Below are 21,502 nucleotides of genomic sequence, written 5' to 3'. Positions count from 1 at the left end.
TGCAAAATTCATTTCAGTAATAATTTGTGGGTACAAGTATGTTTAAGTTGTAAACACATAATCAAATCAAATGTTCTTAGAAAACCTTAATAGACCCCAATAATTTCAATTCTCATTTTCTTTGTAATTGTTAAAAAGATTATGATTTGTACACAATGTTTTTTTTAACTATACGTAACAATTTATGTTTTATACAACCTTATAAAACATAAATTGTTGTGTATAGAAAAAAAAACATTCTATACCGACCACTCCCCTTTAAACATTATAGTTTTAAAATCTCTTTAGCTCTTCTCTAAATATCATGAATCTTCGGTCGTCATGAACCTGTCTCACATTTACCTTACCCCCACCTGAAAATCCTAACCATTACACATGTGCTTGACACTACTGGAAGCAACATTTTAGCTACCGACTTCATCCTTCATCTCTCTCATCCTCTCCCACCATTGGAATCCCATTTCAATTTCACCTACCGCCCGCAACTATCACTGTATCACATATGAGATCAATTTCTTGATTAATGATGGTTTACTTTCCTTCGCAGCAATGCCTTCCTAATTGATCAAGCTTTGATTAATCCACAAAAAAGTTCAAATCAAAGAAGTGAAATGAAAAGATCAAATCAAGGATCAGTTAACCCCATAAAAAAATTAAATCACATATAAGGTAGATTTCCGATATCTTGTGCATATATTGTTTCCTTTGTTGCACGTTATTTAGTTGTATTCCTAATTAAATGTTCTCATAGCATCATGTCATGGTGTTTTTTTTAGAAATCATGGTTAATGAAAACTTGTCCTTAACTTGTTTTCCTAAAAGTTTACAAACTGTTGGACATAGGCGATTTTTCTATTAACAATGAAGTTTATTATAATTTATGGTTAATGCTAAACTCTAGTATTTATATTAAAATTTCCAATATTTGTATTTGAAAATCTTATGAATGATTTGGATGACACCTGTCGGGATAGTAGAAAGATAAATTGGAAGGTTGGGCGATCTCACATCATGGTCGCTGTCGCAAGTGAATCTACTGAGAGATATATTGAGTCGGTAAATCAAATTGACTTGTCAAATAGTGATATGATGTCACGAAAAATGACTGCTCTTTCGTATCTTGAAGAAAGTCAAGCAGGAATATATGACATGCCCATAGTTCTTTTGTCTGGTCGTTGTGGTAAGCGAATCTAATGAGAGATATATTGAGTCAGTAAGCGGGATCGACTTGTTGAATAGTGATATGATGTCATGAAAAACGGTTGCTCATTTCGTATCAGGAAGAAAATCAAGTAGGAATAAATGATCTGTCTTAGCTCTTTTGTCACATATCGAGTCGGTAAGCGAGATTGACGTGTCAAATAGTGATATGATGTCATGAAAAACGGCTGCTCATTCGTATCCGGAAGATAATCAAGTAGGAATAAATGGTATGTCCTAGCTCTTTTGTCACATATTGAGTCAGTAAACGAGATTGACGTGTCGAATAGTGATATGATGTCATGAAAACGGCTACTCATTTCGTATCCGGAAGAAAATCAAGTAGGAATAAATGGTCTGTCCTAGCTTTTTTGTCACATATTTAGACAGTAAGCGAGATTGACGTGTCGAATAGTGATATGATGTCACGAAAAACGGCTGCTCATTTCGTATCGGGAAGAAAGTCAAGCAGGCTTGACCTAGTTCTTTTTTCTGGTCGTTGTAGTAAACGAATTTATTGAGAGATATATTGAGCCAGTAAGCGAGATTGACTTGTCGAATAGTGATATGATGTCATAAAAAAGCAGCTGCTTATTTCATATCTAGAAGAAAGTCAGACATGAATATCAGGTCTGCCCTAGCGCTTTTGTCTGGTCGTGGCAAGCGAATCAATTAAGAGATATATTGAGTCGGTAAGCGGGATTGACTTGTCGAATAGTGATATGATGTCAGAAAAAATGGCTGCTCAATTTCGTATCCGAGACAAAAGTCAAGCATGCATAGATGATCTACCCCTTACTCTTACTAATACATGTATGTTGATAACACATAGTGCTTTCATTATTTGTCATCCGCTCCTATAACTCACTATTCCTTAATCGTGGAACCTGATGAGTGAATGAGAAAAAAATTGGTAGGATAAATTTGCAATTTACGAATTTATTCCATTTCTTTTTTCAACTGAACACCCTATAACAGTTTAATTGTTTTAAATTTTCAAATCCATTGAATTCAATTCCGTTAAATAAAACTAAATCTTTTCAAAAAAAAATAAATAAGTATGTATCTTTTAAGACTACTAGAAATAAAGATTTGATTTATAATTGGGAAATAACAAATTTGCCCCTGGATCACGTTTAGATTGGATTTAAGTAGTCGGGTAACGGGGGATCTCTTCTTTGACTTCTTTTACTCCGTACAACCAACGCTCACATGTAAATGAGGAGAGAGAGTGTGTGTGTGTGAGTAGTAGTATATAGTATATAGGCAATCTTATTACATCTTCTAAGCAACCATTCCACCACTACACTCCCTTCTCCCTTCTCCCTTCTCTCTTAGCTCCGCCGCTTGTTCATTGCACCGCTTCAAGATGTCATATGAACCTGATCCAGACGATGATAACTCCCTCAACGACAACTCCCTCAGCGGGATCATCCGTACAGCCCTCTCCTACGACACAAAATTGATGCTCGCCGCGATTATCTCCCTCCTCCTCGTGATCCTCTTCGTCCTCCTCCTCCACCTCTATACCCGTTGGTACCTCCTGCAAGCCCGCCGGCGAAGCCGCTCCTCCGTGACTGTGCCGCGCGTCCTAGGATCTAGATTACATAACCGCGCTAGTTTCACCATCATCGACACCACTACTAATCCTGGTAATTCTTCGAATTCTCCAGGAAAATTCGGCCTCCCTTTCTCAACCATCGCCTCATTGCCGCTATTCGTGTACAAAGTCTCATCCGAGGAAGATCGTGATTCCGGATTAGACTGTGCAATTTGTTTGAGCGCTTTCGAGGAGGATGAGGTCGGAAGGAAATTACCTGGATGCGGACATGCATTTCACGTGCAATGTATAGATATGTGGTTGCACTCTCATTCATCATGTCCGATTTGTCGAGCATCAATCCGGTGTAATCACAGTAATAAAAACGATCATCTGGAAATCCAAATGGCTGATCAAGAGCAAGAATCGGAATCTGTCGGATTGACAATCAGTAACGAGGAAGAACTGCGATTGGAGAATGTAGCTCCAATAAGCGACCAGATCACGGAGCCTCATGAAACGGCGGATGCTGCGGCGGAGAACGACTCTGGAGTAGGTGGTTCATCATCGTCTTCGATTGGAGAATCGATTAAAAAGCTCCTGAGCAGCAGTAGCAGTTGCAGCAGCGGCAGCAGATCCGGAGGTAAAATTCATCCTTCATCGGATGATAATGGAGATGAATCAGAGGTTTGATGTTGATAATGATAGGTTCGTTTACTAAAATAGTCATCGTAAACATGTTACTATGAACAAAAGTTGTAAAAAATATATATGTAGTGAAATGAGGTGTTTGGGAGTCATAAAATCATTGAATTTAGGGTTTTTTAGGTTAGGAAATCAAGACGTTGATCTACAATCGAGTTTTTCTTTTTAATTGGTTTGAACTGAATTTAGGCCACCGTCACCGGCCAGTCCGGAAGTCTGGTTATCCGCCTGCTGCCGCTGCCGGCGATTTCAGCTTTCTACAATTTCGCCTTTGATTCTCATTTTCACAAAAAGGGGAAAAAAAAAAGGATATTCATCCATCGTTAATATTATTATAATAATAATAATATAATTTAAAGTTTTATTTAATACTCTAAATTCTTTAAGAAATCTTAAAATTAAATGAAATTTTTTAGAAATACAAAGATAATAACTAATATATAATTCATTTATTTGATTCAAAGGATACAACGATTAAATGTGTATTGATTCAAAAGTGCGACTCCTTTATGATACTTTGTACTCTTAATTCAATTGTATACCTATGTACGATAAAATATTTTTATTTATAAAAATGCAAAGGTAACAAGTAGTATATACTTCATTTATTTGTATCGCAATCAGATAACAATAAACAAATAATAGTCTGACACAAACATTATAATGCTCAACATATATATGAGATGTTTGTATCTGTTCACCACATAAGATTTTTGAAAAACATATTCCTAGCTCACTTTAGTTATTGAAATTTTATTCTATACAATTATTAAATTTATTTTAACTTATATAATTTAATAGAAAAACTGATATAAAAGATTAGGTATGTTATCAAATGATCTTGGGGAAACCCTTTTTTATTAAAATAGATTTTCATATCTTTATTTTTTTATTTACGTTTATTAATAAGTGATCAAATCATATATATATATATATATATATATATATATATATATATATATATATATATATATATATATAATAACTTAGTTAAAAAAAAAAAAAAAACAATTATGTAAGTTTTAGTAAACTTCTTGTGAAAAATGTTGGTTTCTACTTCTAGAGTCTAGAAGTTTGTCTAAAACTATTCCATGAAGTATTTAGATAAGTGTATTGAAAGAAAAGTATTTAGATAAGTGTATATGTGTAAACAACCTTATATCATATCTTTGCTTTATTTAAACCATTACATGAAATTCATATAAGAACTTCTTGATAGTTTACACTGATGGGCGCTTTCTCGAGTGTATGCAACGAAGAGGAAGTAAGATGTACATTAGCAAATTTCGTGTTCTTAGGGTTTGCTTTAGAAGAGAAGAATCACCGTGGGAGATTTGGAAAGAAAATATATAATCTTATGAATTTTATTTTAAAATATAAGATATCAAACGGCTGAAAATTTCTAAACTGGTAAGCTTTTTAAGTGGAAAAATTACATTTTATTCTATTTTTCTTAATAGTTTTTAGAGAATTCTACGAATATTCAGTTTCTTCTTTGAGGCGGGGTATCGATATTGAGACTTTGTTAGTTATAGATTTTTCAACTAAATGGATCACTTTTGTACCAATCAAAGTAAAATCTTATTATCGTCACGATATTGTTGCGATAATTGTCTAAAATAAATAACTTGTAAAAAAAGGTAAGAACATTGATTCTCTCCTTTTCAAATTATACGATTTCATCTTGAAAACAAAAAGCGTTTTTTCTTACATTGTTCTCGATATTTGGAATCAAATTGCTTTTTAGTTACTTTTAGTGTGTTGAACGATCTGGTCACTTGGTCAACTAACTCTTCCCCATATTCGAGAGGCTTCTAAAGAAGGTTTGGAGATGGTGATTGTTACGACGATGTGGATTATTTGGCGACTTTAAAGTGACATGTTTTTTCAATATTTTAAATCTAAAGTAAGTTTCAAAATAGAAAAAAAAAAGTTAAAGATGTTTCTCAAATTTATAATTGATGCAAAAAAAGTTAATTAATTGGTTGGTTGGTTTTATAATCTAATTTAACATTTGTCTTCTTTGTAATATTGCTTTAACATCTTTGCTAGTTTGTTAATGTAATTTTGTGTCGTTCAAATATTAAAAAAGACTACTTATAATATATGGAATATTAAAATTGCTGTGTTTTTTTCTTTATCGTGCTCTATCCTTCTTGATTCAATACTATAAAATTAAGATATTTGATAAGTAAATTCTTAATTTTAATCATATAAAATATAATATAAGACTAACATTTTTCCCACCCAAACACCTATTTTTTTTTTTTGAATGATAAATAATTATTTTTCTCATTTCTTTGGGCTTGAACTCATAACCTCCTCATTAATTATTGGTTTAAGACAATCATATTAGTTAAGTGAGCTGTAAATAAATAAATTAGTTATAATGTTTTTCTTTTATTTTGTTTTTAATTAAAAAAAGAAAAAAAAAGTTCCCGAAACTCTATTAATAGAACATCAGTCAAAGTATTGGCGTAAGATTTAAAGACCGTGATGCTAGAATTTTGGTGTAAGCCCACAATTATTGACTTTTGGTATACAACTATACATATCACATATGTGTCATCCACCGAATATATATGCCATTTTTGGCGACATTTAACTTCAATAACATTTTATTTTTTGGTATACAACTATACATATCACATACGTGTCATCCACCGAATATATATGCCATTTTTGGCGACATTTAACTTCAATATCATTTTATTTTTTGTTTTTATCTTTTTATATATTACAAAAAAAACAGTTTATGAAAAGTTATAAAAATGATATGTATATATTCAAACTTGATTTTTATAATTTCAAATTTCAGAAAACGAGTTCATGAAAAATTGCATCTATCATCCAAATTCAGTAAGATGGCTTTTATTTTTCATCTAAGTTCTTTTCGCAAAACAAGAAAAGATATTTACAAATATGCTTTAAATTTTATTGTTCACCGCAATTCTAAACCCCAAAATATAACCAAAGTATGTAAAAAATTTAAATTGATTTATATAGTTTTTAATGGGCCTTCTTGATGACACACATTGGGCATTCATTTGATCATATTTCACAATCCACAGACATTAGAGAAAGACAAATACTTGGATTCGGTCCATTCTGATAACATCATGTAGGTTGATATTATATCCATTTAGCACATTTTTAACCTGATAAAGTTGATGATATTATGTCCACGTGGCATTTATTCGGCACATTTTTTAAGGGTCTAAGGTCATAGAATATCAACATAGTTTTCAGCAGTAGACTCAGAAAAAAATCATTTCCGATGACAGTTCCATCACAAATCCGTCACTAAAAGGTTTTACCAACGGATTTATAGTAAATTTACATTTATCGAACTTTGTGACGAATTTTCGATTGATTTGTAACGAGAAAATTTGAAAGGTAGCGGTCTGGCGGTCTGCCCATGATAATTTTTCATTTATCTTACCTGTGCCACAAAGCATTTTATTTTTCATACGTATTAAGTCAATGTATTTTAAAAAAAAAGTTGCATCTAGGGATAACATTAGTGACCATTCAAAATGAATAAGACCTACAACCTTGTAAACCGACTTTTTAATGACCTAACTATTTACAAAGACTCCAACATATATAAAAAAAATGGGTACTTGAGAATTGAGTCCATTGGTAATGATATGAGAAAGAAAACATGATGGCCAATTGGCCATGAGGTCTATTGGATAGTAACTTTGGTTCGTCTACTTATTATGTTATTTTACTTCTGTTAAGTTAGACGAAATAACTATTTTCCCTCTTCATTGATGGTCTAACAAAAAATATTCATTAAATCATCGTCAATCTTTAAAGACTAATAGCATAAATATTCTATATTAAACGGCAACAATATGAGTTTTATTAGTTTAAAGACCAACACTAACAATATCCTAGTCACATAGCAATAATGATTAGTTTAAAAAGAGAAACCATTCAAATCACACCTGGGAAATTGTTACTTCGTCCAAAAAAATTGTTAAACAAAAGTGACCAATAAAATCCATTCTCCTAAACCAAATACTTAAACCGATTTCTATCTCAAATTCTTTATACTATTGTTGAGGGTGAGTGGAAAACCGTCTATTGAATCTCAACCCTTAAAACTCTCTAATCTTTCAATTTCAGCCGTAATAACTCAACATTTACGGTTAAGCTCCACCACACGCTTCCTTCTTCTCCCCCACTTCTTGATTGAACTGCTTCTCCATTAACTCTTCCCACGGTCCTCGCTCCTTCAACTCCTCTAGGAACTCACTCTTGCATATAAATAGAGGTAGCTATTGTAAGAGAACACCGTTTCTTTACAACTCTTTCTTCATCGTCTTCTCTATCCGAATTCCTACCTTCTTCCTCTTATTGTCTGCAATCAACTATTCGATTGTTGCTGATAAGTTCATATTCATTAAAATTCAGATTTCATCTCAAGTCGTGCAACAAAGAAGACGAAGATACGAATGAATCAATCAAAGAAGGATTTCGCATCAGGGCTTTTACCCTTTTAATTGGAACGATCAATCAAATTCCAGGTTCGTTGTATTTCTACAAATCGCTTATGGTAATTAGGTTCATTGTTTGTTTTAGAATTGGTGAATTCGAATTGTAGATCTTAGTTGTAACATCCATAAAATTCATAAAAATTTAAAAAATTTTCAAGCATCCAAAAACCATTACTTATTACAAAATGTATTCAAAATAGTTTCATATCAGAGTATCACAGAAATCAAAATCATAAAATGTGAAGAGGTGCACGATCAAGACTTCACGTTCGCACGGTCATCCGAAGTACCTGAAACAAAATCCAAAATTGTAAGCCCGAAGCTTAGTGAGTTCCCCCAAAATACCAACGTCATACAAACTATAAAAATATCATAACAAACAACATGCATATAGAGTCTGCAGTATGACTGGACCGCCCTCACCGGACCTTCAGTCTATATAGCCCACTCTCAGAACCTTTAGCATGTCTGGTCCACCTTACCGGGCCTTCAACCTGTCTGGTCCGTTCTGTGGGCCTTCGGCCTGACTGATATGCCCTATTCGGCCAGCAGTCTTTTCGGTTCATCCTGGATATGTTGTCCTTCAGCATAAAGCAGGACCGCCTCAACCCACCTCAAGCATACAATCAACACATGGATAACAAATGCTAGCATATACAAACAATCAGACCGATCTAACAGATCACTAATCATATCATCATCCTATATACCAGGATACAGACCTAACAGGTCACTAAACATAGCATTATCCTATATACCAGGATACCAACCTAACCGGCCACTAAGCATATCATCATGCAATAACCAAGATAACAATCTAAAAGGGCTGGCATTGGTGCCTTCGACCCTATCAGTATAGTGAGGAAACTCGCCTCACAAGTAGTGCTGAATGATAATGCCAAACTCCCAAACACAACTCTAAACTCAACCACCTACAATCATCATAGGACCAATTCTATCAAGACCCAAATTACCAAAATACCCTCAGAAGTCAAACTTGGTCAACCATGGTAAAATTCAAAGTCAACAGTCAAGGTCAACAGTCCATGTTGACCCAACTCGTCGAGTACAGCTAGTAACTCATTGAGTTCCTTTAGAACTCAGAAAACCAGGAAGAACCCTAACTAACTCATCGATTTATCTTATCAACTCCCCGAGTTTATTCAGAATCCAAAAAGCGGGAAAACCCGACTCAACTCGTCAAGTTAGCTAAGCAACTCGTCGAGTTCCTTCAGCCTTTTCATATTCAGTCCTTTCCAGTCGAATCCAAAGCTCCAAGCTACAGATCTAGTTCCCTAGGGTTAAGATACCATGTAAAGTTGTTAACTTTACGTCCATGCATGACATCAAAGGGGTTAAAACACTCATATGAAGCTAAATAAGGGGTTTAAGGCATGGAGGATGGCCAAAGCTTGAATCTTTAGGCACAAGGAGGCCTAGAGGTGTCCAGATCTAAAGTCACCGTTGAAGTCATGCTCAACTCCAAAAATGGTTCCAAAATGGGCTAAAAAGGCACTAAACTTCTATAGGAGAAGATCTAAGAAACAAAAGATCAAGGTAAAGACTTTTTACCTCTAAATGGTTTCTACCACAATGTAAATGTCGGATCTACAGCCTTTTCCTTCAGCTATGCACTTATCACTTCAAGATTTTTCAAGAAATGCACCAAATAACGCTCTTTAAGCTCACAAACACTCAAAATCGGGAAAGAGGCGCGATTAGGTTTTTCTTTGGACTGAGGGGACGATCAGGGAGGCCACATATGAGTCATAATGTCCTTAAATAGGGTACAAAACCCTGAAAATTAGGGTTTCATAAACAGTCGTTATGTAACGCCCTGATTCTCAGGTATTGATTTAAATAAGAACTTCTTTGGTTTTAAGTCCTACTCGACGAGTTAAGGCTGCCCTACTCGTCGAGTAGCAGCTAGGTGGGATCGCACATTTAGTGACCTACTCACCAAGTCCACAAAAGGACTCAACGAGTAGGAGCTAGCAGATGAAACCCTAAATTTCGGGGTATTTCACCATATTTAAAGGATCATTGGCCATCCCCCAGCCTCCCCTTTCACTGCTTCTTGCCCCTCTAAAGCCCTAATCGTGTGTGAGCTCATTTTGTGCATTCTTAAGCTTGGAAGAGGATTTTCTTGGAGAAAGGAGCTTGGAGAATCAAGCATTCAGAAGCAAGGAGCTTGAAGGACCTGAGATCTATTGTAGTTATCATCTTCTGGAAGGTATAAATCGTTACCCTAACCTCATTCATTCTAGATTCCCTCTTTGGACAAGTTCTAGGATTTTCATAGTATGATTGGAAGCTATTCTTCCTTGCAACCTCAGATCTGAAGTTGCAACTTAAGAACTGCGCTCCTTTGGGCTTCTTAGTACATAAAGTTTCCAGCTTGTGCAAGAATGAGACTCTCCCAAGGTGTAAAGCTCCATTAGAAGCATAAATTGGTCATTTAGAGCCTTTAGAACCTTGCATGTGCGTAAAGTTTGCAACTTTACGTGATAAACATGCCTTAGAAGCTTGGATCTGTAATCTGGAGCCTTGTCATGGCTTAAAAAGCGTCTGCATGGATGGAGGTCTGTGAGGACTCGGCGAGTTGGATGAGCAACTCGGCGAGCCCGATGAATTTGGCCGTGAACTCGACGAGTTGGATGAATAACTCGACGAGTTCGTTGAAGTTTGGCTTGAACTCAGCGAGTCGTTAGAAGACTCGGCGAGTCGACCAGGGTTCTACCGATTCTTGGGCACGTATGAGCTCGGCGAGTTAAAGGAGACGAGCCAATCAAGGATTTCACGGCTTCTCGAGTTCAGCAAGGACTCGACGAGTCGGTGAACTGCACTCGACGAGTCGAGTCAACATGGACTGTGGGCGTTGACTTTGACCAAGAGTTGACCAGTTGACTTCTGAGGGTATTCTGATAATTTGGGAACTTATGAAAAAGGGTTTTATGGTATTTATAGGTAGTGAAGTTCGTGTTGGTGATCCGGGAGTTGAAGCCTACTAGTTTTTGACGTCAGTTGCAAGGTGAGTTATCCTCACTATACTAAGGGGTCTAAGGCACCAAGGCCGGCCCATTTGATATGTTATCTTGAGCTGTGATAGATTCTAAGTATGACTTATTGTTGCATGCTAGTGATTATGCCTGTTAGGTAGGTCTGTAGGACTACCTGTGATGTTATATGATTATTGCATGCTCGATTCTTATGATTCATGTGTTTGTTATATGGGATGGGTTGAGGTTGTACTGCTTCGTGCGGTAGCCAACAAACCCTAGGAGCATTCCAGTTACGGGCTAAGGGAGACTCGCACTGTGGGCTCGGGAGCATTCCAGTTACGGGCTAAGGGAGACTCGTACTGTGGGCTCGGGGGCATTCCAGTTACGGGCTAAAGGAGACTCGTACTGTGGTCTCGTGGGTATTGCAGTCTGTAGGGCTGTGGACCCGTTGTGTGTTGTTCTGTTCAGTTCGTTATGATATGTTATTGTTGACATGGTTATGTGGAATGTATGTTTATCGGTATTTTGGGGGTAATTCATTAAGCTTTCGGGCTTATAGTTTCAGTTTATTGTTTCAAGTACATCAGGGGATCGCGGCAAGGCAAAGGCGTGATCGTACAACTCCTCCTATTATGTTTATGTTTCTGGGAAAACTCTGATAATTAGTATTTTGAAAACAAGGTTGTAATGTTTTGATGAACTTGACATGTCTTTTTAAAGTTTAAATTGGTTTGAAATTTTGGGTGTTACACGTCAACTTGTCGAGTTGGAGCCTTCCAACTCGACGAGTAGACTTTGAAAAATGCACGGACACTAAACTCTTCATGACGAGTTGGAGCCTTCCAACTCGTCGAGTTGCCCTGAAAACACATGTATAAGATTTAAAATTCATACATGGTGATCGGGATGTTACATTAGCAATTAAGATTATGAATTAGTTACTTTAGTTGACAGTTTATAAAATGTGTCGACTTGGAGTTGAATTAAGTCTTAGTTATCCTAAATCAATGCTTTTAGGGTTTCCAATTTGCTATTTCTATATGCACAAATGTCAAATTTTATTGAATTTTAAGTGGGACTACTTCTATTTTGCTTCCATTACAGTGTTTTTTCTCAAATCCCACTTCTAAATTGTCGAGTTTGCAAGAGCCTCTTGGTTTGGACAACATCTACTTCATATATCATGTCTTTGTTATCTGGATATGATCCAACAATGTTGTTTTTATCGATAATGTTTTTTTCTCTAATTTTGTCATTCTTTTATCAGATAGAAGATTATAGGAAATGTGGTGTTGAATAATGAAGAGGTTTTGTGGGAAACTCCACTGGTTGGGCTGAATAAAGGAAATGGTAATATTTTGTGAATTTTAGGGGTCTTATATTGCAATTCTTTTATATAAAGCGTTTATTCGTTGGTTTATAAACTTCATTGCCTCTTTTCAAGTTTAAGAGTAAACTGAACCCATTTATTATAAAAGTTGAGTCATTTGGGTTATTTAATATTGTTAATGTTAACATGTCAAATTGGCAAAAGTTAATAAAATCATGTTGATGAAACCTGCTTGTGTTTAGGTTCATTATTGCTTCCAAATTTTGTTAATATGAATGTTTCTGTGACACTAGAAAAACTAAGGAGATTTTTAAAAATGGTTCATAAGGATTATCAATTTTTTATTTCATTGTATATTCATTATTTAGAATATGGCTTGATATATTGGGTTTTTCTGAACATTCCAGTCTTAGGGCTAATAATCATGTTTTGTTTGTTTGAAACATCACAATCCTTGACATATGCAACAAAATCGGCTATGAGTTTTACAGATTGGATGACTGCAACAACTGACAAAATTAATTAAAGAATTGTGCGATGGCCAACCTTTGTCAAGTTCCAATTTCTTCATCAGAGGTAAACATTATATCGAATTGAATTAGGGTTGTTTTTATTGGAAATATTTATCTGAATTGTCTTGTTCAGATCATGTGTTTGCCCAACTTTCTGCATTTAATCCTGAATCGTACTTCAGTTTTTGTTTTATTTTTTTTCATTTTTTTGTAGTTTTTAGTTTATGGAACTGAATTTGTTCAGATCATTCTATTTGTGACTTTAAAGGATGATAATTTTTTTGATATATTTTAGAGATTCGATGGATTACTTAAAAAATATTGACTATAGGAGTTGAAATGATACTCTATATGGCTGCATGGTTAGTTAGTAATATTTGGTAAAAAAATTAAAGAGCACGAAGAGGATCCCTAAGTTAAGTTATGACACTTAGTTCACGAGGAGAGAATTAGTTGAGGTATAATTGATGGGTTTTAGCAATAAGAACATCCTATGTGCTCATACAAACCCTAATGCTTGGATCTAGGTTTCTCTATTGTACATGCAATTCATCCAAGACTTTAAACCCTAGATCTAGAATATGATAAACAATATAATATATGAATTAGGGTTTAGATCATACCTTGATTGTTATGTAGCAATAACAATCTCAAATCCTTCTTGATGGGTTTTTGGCCATAAGACATCCTATGTGCTCATACAAACCCTAAAGCTCGGATCTAGGTTTCTCTATTGTACATACTTTGAATCCAAGACTTTGAACCCTAATACTAGCATATGGAAATCAGAATTCACATGTAAATAGGTTTAAGAACATACCTTGATTGTTATATAGCAATAACAATCTAATTCCTCCTTGAATTGACCTTGGAAAGCAGAGAGTCACAAGTGTCACTCCTCTAATGGCTTACAAACACCATAAGCAAGTGGAGAAGGTATAAGGAGAGAGGAGGGAGGTTAGAATTCGTATTTGGGACTTCTTGGGAAGGGATACACGAATTCATGACCTTAGGGTTGTTTATATAGGTGTAGAGATAGGGTTTCAGTCATTATCCTTATCTAGTTGATTATCCATTAAGCAACCAATAAGATAATCCTTGAATCCTTATCACACTCGAATTCTAAGGCTTTCCAACCTTAAATTCGTCCACCATACTTATAAGATAATCCTTACCTTATTTTGTAACTATCACATAATTACAAATCAACCCCTCTAGTTTAATTAATTACATTTGATCACAAAACTAATTCTTAATTAATTATTGACCAATATTAATTAAACAAATATGATTTCTCCTTTAATATATTATTCTTATAACATATTAATAAATCATATTATCCTCTCTATCTATATATTTCTCCAATCAAGTTGCTTTGGTGAAGGCAACCCAAAAGGACCATGCACCATCGGGTCAAGTACATACCAAAATAGTTATGGACTTAGACACTAATCCAACAGTCTCCCACTTGGATAAGTCTAATAACTATTCTGCGTATGACTTCGGATCCCGATCTGCAATCGTAGCTTTCCAAAGCCGCTGTCAACTCTGATCATATCAAATACGCGTGTCCTTAGATAAGGGATCATATATTCCTCCATTCTAGATATCATATGAGATATGATTTCTAATCATTCTCTTTGTACTACTTCTCGATTTCTGATTTATGACGACTGACTAATTGAACAAATCAAATTAGCCCTAGCCCGGCCGAGCATTTACGTTTGTCATCACTAAACCATCGAGGGGCCCAAAGATATCGCTTTTATCCTACTTTGGATAAAAGGAACGGATAAACTTTGATACAATGCTTGCTTGTACTCACGCACCGAATCACACACAACAATATGTTTTATAACACCAAGTTACTGGTGCGTTTACATATTATCAATGTGCAACCGATTCGCAAGATACAACTCACACATCTCAGTTTCAAGAATATAAGATGTTATCGTCTCACCAATCACTCGTGATACAATCCATGGAGTGATCCAAGTGAGCGTGGGTCTAATCCAATGCTCAAATCTCATTCATAAGCACTCATGAACGTTGCAGCAAACATTTGCTTATGTCTAATACTTTTCTAGACATTCCACACACCAATTCACGACAGTCTTTATTCATATCTACTTCCAACATATGAATGACTGTGGCCCGTTTGAATAATTCGATTATTCTTAATAAACTCAATTATTCTGGAAGTCAAAACATGCAAATATGAAACACAAGAATAATACTAATCCCATATGGCCTCAACCCTTTGAGCATAAATAAAACACCTTTTATTTATCACCATATTGATTACTCATTATTTGTAGTTTCGGGTAATCAACTTCTTACTTGAATTACAACACTTGTCCCATGCTCCTAGCATGCACACAATGTTTACCTATGGTTCTTACTTTGTGAAATAGATCACATTGAACACATTTTCAATCATTCTCATTTCACAACTCCAAATCCTTTTTCATAAGTGAAAGAATATCAAATTCTTGCTACTTATAGAATATGCTAGATTCTAATATTCTATGCAATGATCTCTTTTGTAATGTTACTGTCCCAAAGTCACAAAGACTATTGCCAATGATATTACAAAGTCCTCTATCGGAGATTGTCACAAGACAATTCCATAGACGTGATGTCTCTCACTCAAAGTACTTTCTTTGAACATCCTTTTGCATAGAAGTTTCTAATCTAGTCATAGATTTCTCAATATTCAATTCCCAATATGGACACACTTCCATATGTTCCATATGACAACTCATTCTTAATAGAATCTTATCTATTCATAATGATGTCGATATGGTCCATCCAATATGGAAACATTTCCATATTTTCCAATACTATACTTCCAACTACTCACAAGCGACCAATCCTCGTCGAACTTGGATTGTCCTTTGATAGTTGTTTAATTATTTTAGTCTAAACCGATTCTAGTCCTTTTTCCCTCTAAATGTGCTCGACATTTGGAAAATTTTAGAATGGTCAAACATTAAAGCATTTGCAATCGATCCTATACTCGAAGCATATGGGACACGACGCATAATGTTTTATTTGCTATGTTCTCAAAATTCGAATTGTGAAGAGGGATGCCGTAATCATAATCGAAATTTTAAGAACACACTTTGTACCTTTGACTAAATTTTATTAACATTTCTCAACCTAAACCTTTAGATTTGAAATGAAGCATAATATTCTCTCCCTTAATTATAGCAAAACAACTCTTCAACTATTGCGACTTTGCAAAGTATGACTCATGTTTTCTATAATTAATATTACTAACCTTGCAATACTTTCCTTAATAATCATACAATCATAACATTTATGCTCCCACTATCATGATGATTATTATAAAACATAACACTTATGCTCCCACTAGCTTCGACATGTATTCATAAACATCTTAACTTTCAGAAAACAATACTTATTGAATTCTTAAGTTCATGTTTTTAATACTTAGTGCTTTGATAATCCTTTATCAATGCTTCTTGAACTTATACACCTTTGCCTTTGATAGTTCATATGTGTGTCTAAACAATTAAGACTAATTGCCAAACCTCACAATTCAAATTATGGAAAGGGATGCCGTAACCATAATTGAATTCGAGAATGCAATTTTACAATCACTATCTTCTTAAAATCTGTCTTAGTGAAAGCATTTCCTCACAATCATTTTCATGAAGGAGGAAATCTTATGACACTTAGATTTGATCGGTGTATGTGTTCTTATCCATGTGAATTTGTTAAAACTAAAGTTTACAACAAATTCAAACTCATATGGACCGAACTTTCTTAATCTTGATTTCTTGCCTTTATGGTAGCACAGCTGCCCACCATGTCTTCCAAGTAGTTAAGCAGCTCACCCTTTCCTATCAATGTACCTTTCATTGATTAAGGTGCTTTGCCTTTTATGCGTTCAAAATGAGAACTCATAGAACTCACATGCATAATTAACTCGATTGGATTGGCACAGAATCAAAATAATGTCAACACGATAGGTTGTAAACCTCAACTCGTGTGCTAGTGATAATCGATAAGGTTTATTTGATTTGTTCTTGAAACCTTTCAAGACCATTAAGACTCCCACTGACTCCTTGACATATAAGGTTCTCTTGTCAAAAACCATTTCTTGACAAACAAATATTCAAGAGTTAGTGTAGCTTTTATCAAAAAAAACTTCATAAATTGGTCCTAGTTGGTCTTTGTCTTATCCAAGACATCACAACTTTCCACATTTAATGAAAGTTACAAACCTTCTTAATACCTTTCACTCAATGTCACAATCTTAACTTTAAGACTTGTTATTGGAATGAAGTATGATTGACTTATTGATTTAACCATTTCTTCAATTCTTGATTCCTCTTCTTAGACATACAATTGTACTAAGACTCACTTAGAGGATCAATTGAGATATGGTTCTTAATCACTAAGACATATCATAAAGCATAAAAGCTACTCTCCCTTCTTCTTAGAATGGATAAACTTTTATCTTTCTGCCTACTTGATTCTTCTTATTCGTTCTGCTATTGATCTAAACCCTTTAATCAATTCAGAATTACACTTAATCTTGTAAGTATAATCATATTTACTAAGCCTTTAGTAAATTATGACGAATATCTTTGTTACTTTTATGGTGGTCTTGATCAACACGCAGCTTTGTGTACTCGATCTTCTAGTCCTTCACTTGACACTTGGTCAACGAATTGGTCTAATTTCCAAATATGAAATTTCTCATTCATCGTGCAACCAAGTTGCATGATTCCAAATTTCTGTCCAATTGAAACTTGGGCGATGAGAAAACTCTCCCTATTTGGTAAATTCTTGACTTTTCCATAAACACCATAAATAAGAATCATATCCATTTGTTGTAGAAATATGCAAACACCAATTTTCATAATGATTTCATTGCAAGGAAATAAATAAATAAATAAGTCAAACAAAAATTTATTTTATTTATAAAAGCAGCGGAAAAAATTTGTCCTTACAATGCAAAATCCATTGAAAACTATGTACAAAAGAAAATTTCTAACAACTCTATCATAACTATTTAAGCTCAAAATCTAATCTTCAAGTCCAATGCGATCAAGATCCATCTCTTGGTGATTAGATTCATCTTGCTCTCTCAACAAGCTTCCTTTCTTTTCACCGATCCTACAAAAAACACTCAAATGCAATCTTATTACATCATGTATTAAGAATCAATGAATAGGAACTTAACGGAGTTAGATAGTGGATTCTTACCTAAAGCGCAGTCATACCTTTGACTCTCCCATCTCTTAAATCTCTTAGGTAATTAGGGCAACTTCGTCTCCAATGCCCCTTCTCTTGGCAATAAAAGCAAATTGACTCTTTTGGAATAACACATGGAACTACTTCAGACATCGCCTTTCTCTTATGATCAAACTTTTCGATCATTGCATGTCTTTCATTGCCATTGTCTATATCCATAGAGGTCTTGAAGGTAGATTCACCAATCAACTTTGCTGTTCTATTGTGCCAAACCATTACTGATTCAGCAGCAACAAGCATGTAGGTGAGATCTATAAGGGTCACGTTGTGGTTCGTCATATAGTACTCTCTTACGAACTCACTATATGAGTTGGGAAGTGACTGAAGAACCCAATCAACAGCCATCTCTTCACTAACAACGGATCCCATGTCTATCAATGCGCGACTTCATCCCTAGGACGTGTGCACACACCGACTTACCTTCTTTATGTTTACTTGCCAAAAGGGCTTGAGTGATATTGAACCTTTCAATTTTACAATCTTGTGGGTTAGGGAGAATAATTGGAGGAGGTAGAGGAAGTGAAGCATGATTTCTTGTTCCTTGATCGAATCGTGGAATATCATCTTCATGTGGAATGCTTGTTCCACGGGATTTGGGAAGACCATAGTTGTCGAACTTTGACATCTACAAAACGGGAGAAAAACAAATTCAAGTTAGTTGATAGATAGAGTCCTTAGTAAATCACCCAAATGAGATACTAAGGCTAGGACCCAACACAATATTCTACAACTCGGGAGAGGGATGCCGTAACCCTAATTGCAGAATATTTGAAGGTAAGTGAATGACGATTCACTAATTTCCACCATGAAAAACGAAAAAGAATTTTATGTTTTAAATCTATGAAAACTCCTAGATCCTTTGAGATTCATTGAACTTTCAATGGCATGTTTAAATCTCGATATGCCCCTCTTGTTTGTGACTAGGATGCCGAGGATCACAAAGCGGGTGTGAATAACCATGCAAACTTACATGGTGCCCTCACATGTTACAGTCGCCTATTCGATGTGCCGGTAAACCACACACGCTCCACCGAACTATGACAAACATTGAGTCACCCTTTGCTACCTTTGCTTAGACCCATTTAGTGTGCCGGTTAACCACACACGCTCCACTAACGTCTTCGCAAGGGCACAAAGTGTAATTTCATGGAATTGCATCAATTCACTTTTGCCTGAGTAACTAAGATTGGGAATTTTTTGAAAACATTTAGTTACTTTTATAATTCATTATACTTATAATGGAAGGTTTCGTCCTATCCTACCCGTTCGGCTAACGACCCTCCACTAGTCAAGAGTGCGGTGGGTAAGAGTGGATACCCATTCAATCGCCATTTTATAGGCAATTTCCTTAAACACCCCTTATAGACCAGCTTCGTGAATGAGGCCTACTAATGGTAAGACTGACTTTTAGTTATACATATATATAATGTTAGACTTTTAATGTTATATATAGTATAGGGTGTATTTTACACTTTTAAAATATTAGGTGGTTCAATTTAACAATTATACTTTTAATTTACTTAAATTGTAAACCTAAACTTTTATGGATTTATTAAACCTCTTTAATTAAACACCTTAATTAGTTAATAAAACCATAAGGGTGTGATTTGAACTTTTTCAAAACTATACTAGAGATTTAGAATTTAACATTCCTAATTAAACTTTTAATCAACTTTTAAATTCCAAAACTTGAGGGCAAGTTTTGAAACATTTCAACACATTAGGGTTTAGAATTTAAATATGCATCAAAATTAAACTATTTAATCAAAATTTAAATTCCAAACCTTGAGGGCAAGTTTTGAAACCTTTTTTCAAAACATTAGGGTTTCAACTATTTAAATTACAAAACAACAAAACTTTTGGGGTTCAAATTTAAACTATAAAACCTAAAGGGCCAAATATGAAACTTTTCACAACAACAAGGATCAAATAACAAATAATTTAAATTAACATTTAATCACATAATTATCCATATTTGATGATTTCTTGCAAAACAATTTATCAATTTACTTAAAATAATTAATCAATTATCTTATAAGGAAACAATTATCTTATTAATTGATAAATATCTTCAATTAGATTAAAATTATAGTCAAATATATCATATAATCGGATTAATATTAATCTAAGATGATAAGGTAATTATCCCAATGCAAAAAACAGCAAGAAATCCCGAGATAAGCACTGTCTGACGCACCGACTCGCCGAGTCACCCTCTGGAACTCGCCGAGTAGGGGCAACTCGCCGAGTCCACAGTGGGACTCGCCGAGTCGATCAAGCAGAACACCAAAAATCGAATTTTTTAAACATATCAAGCATCAATACAATAGAAACCAGTCAAGGCTCTGATACCACTGATGGGTTTTTGGCCATAAGACATCCTATGTGCTCATACAAACCCTAAAGCTCGGATCTAGGTTTCTCTATTGTACATACTTTGAATCCAAGACTTTGAACCCTAATACTAGCATATGGAAATCAGAATTCACATGTAAATAGGTTTAAGAACATACCTTGATTGTTATATAGCAATAACAATCTAATTCCTCCTTGAATTGACCTTGGAAAGCAGAGAGTCACAAGTGTCACTCCTCTAATGGCTTACAAACACCATAAGCAAGTGGAGAAGGTATAAGGAGAGAGGAGGGAGGTTAGAATTCGTATTTGGGACTTCTTGGGAAGGGATACACGAATTCATGACCTTAGGGTTGTTTATATAGGTGTAGAGATAGGGTTTCAGTCATTATCCTTATCTAGTTGATTATCCATTAAGCAACCAATAAGATAATCCTTGAATCCTTATCACACTCGAATTCTAAGGCTTTCCAACCTTAAATTCGTCCACCATACTTATAAGATAATCCTTACCTTATTTTGTAACTATCACATAATTACAAATCAACCCCTCTAGTTTAATTAATTACATTTGATCACAAAACTAATTCTTAATTAATTATTGACCAATATTAATTAAACAAATATGATTTCTCCTTTAATATATTATTCTTATAACATATTAATAAATCATATTATCCTCTCTATCTATATATTTCTCCAATCAAGTTGCTTTGGTGAAGGCAACCCAAAAGGACCATGCACCATCGGGTCAAGTACATACCAAAATAGTTATGGACTTAGACACTAATCCAACACTTCTTGTAATGACTTTAGAAACCTTAGAGTCACAAATGTCATTCCTCTAATGGTTCACAAACACCAAGAGCAAGAGAATGAAGAAGAAAAGAGAAGGAGATACTCAAAAACGTGTGGAAACCCTAAGGATTCAGTTCACCACGTTTTTGGGGCTTAAGGGTCCTTTAAATAGTGAGGCTATTAGGGTTATCTAACAAGGAAACCCTAATTTGGATGTTTAGGCCCTAAGCAACCCATGAACCCTTCTTTAATAAGCCTTGGACAAT

General features: G+C 34.8%; 1 protein-coding gene across 1 annotated transcript; it reads left to right on the top strand.

Moving 5' to 3' along the window:
* The first annotated feature begins 2,432 nt into the window (after positions 1-2,432).
* ATL63 (TOXICOS EN LEVADURA 63) lies at positions 2,433-3,614 on the top strand. The gene has a single exon (XM_079020314.1). The coding sequence runs from the start codon at positions 2,570-2,572 to the stop codon at positions 3,431-3,433; it is 864 nt and encodes a 287-aa protein (XP_078876440.1). The 5' UTR covers positions 2,433-2,569; the 3' UTR covers positions 3,434-3,614.
* The last annotated feature ends 17,888 nt before the right edge of the window (positions 3,615-21,502 follow it).

The sequence above is a fragment of the Lactuca serriola genome, chromosome 9 (assembly GCF_051521515.1).
Source record: "Lactuca serriola cultivar US96UC23 chromosome 9, Lser_US96UC23_V15, whole genome shotgun sequence".
Taxonomy (NCBI): Eukaryota; Viridiplantae; Streptophyta; class Magnoliopsida; order Asterales; family Asteraceae; genus Lactuca; species Lactuca serriola.
This window is presented reverse-complemented; position numbering and strand designations above follow the sequence as displayed.

Bases quoted from the DNA above. Each gene is read 5' to 3' on its own strand.
- ATL63 (XM_079020314.1), top strand. From the start codon at position 2,570: ATGTCATATGAACCTGATCCAGACGATGATAACTCCCTCAACGACAAC.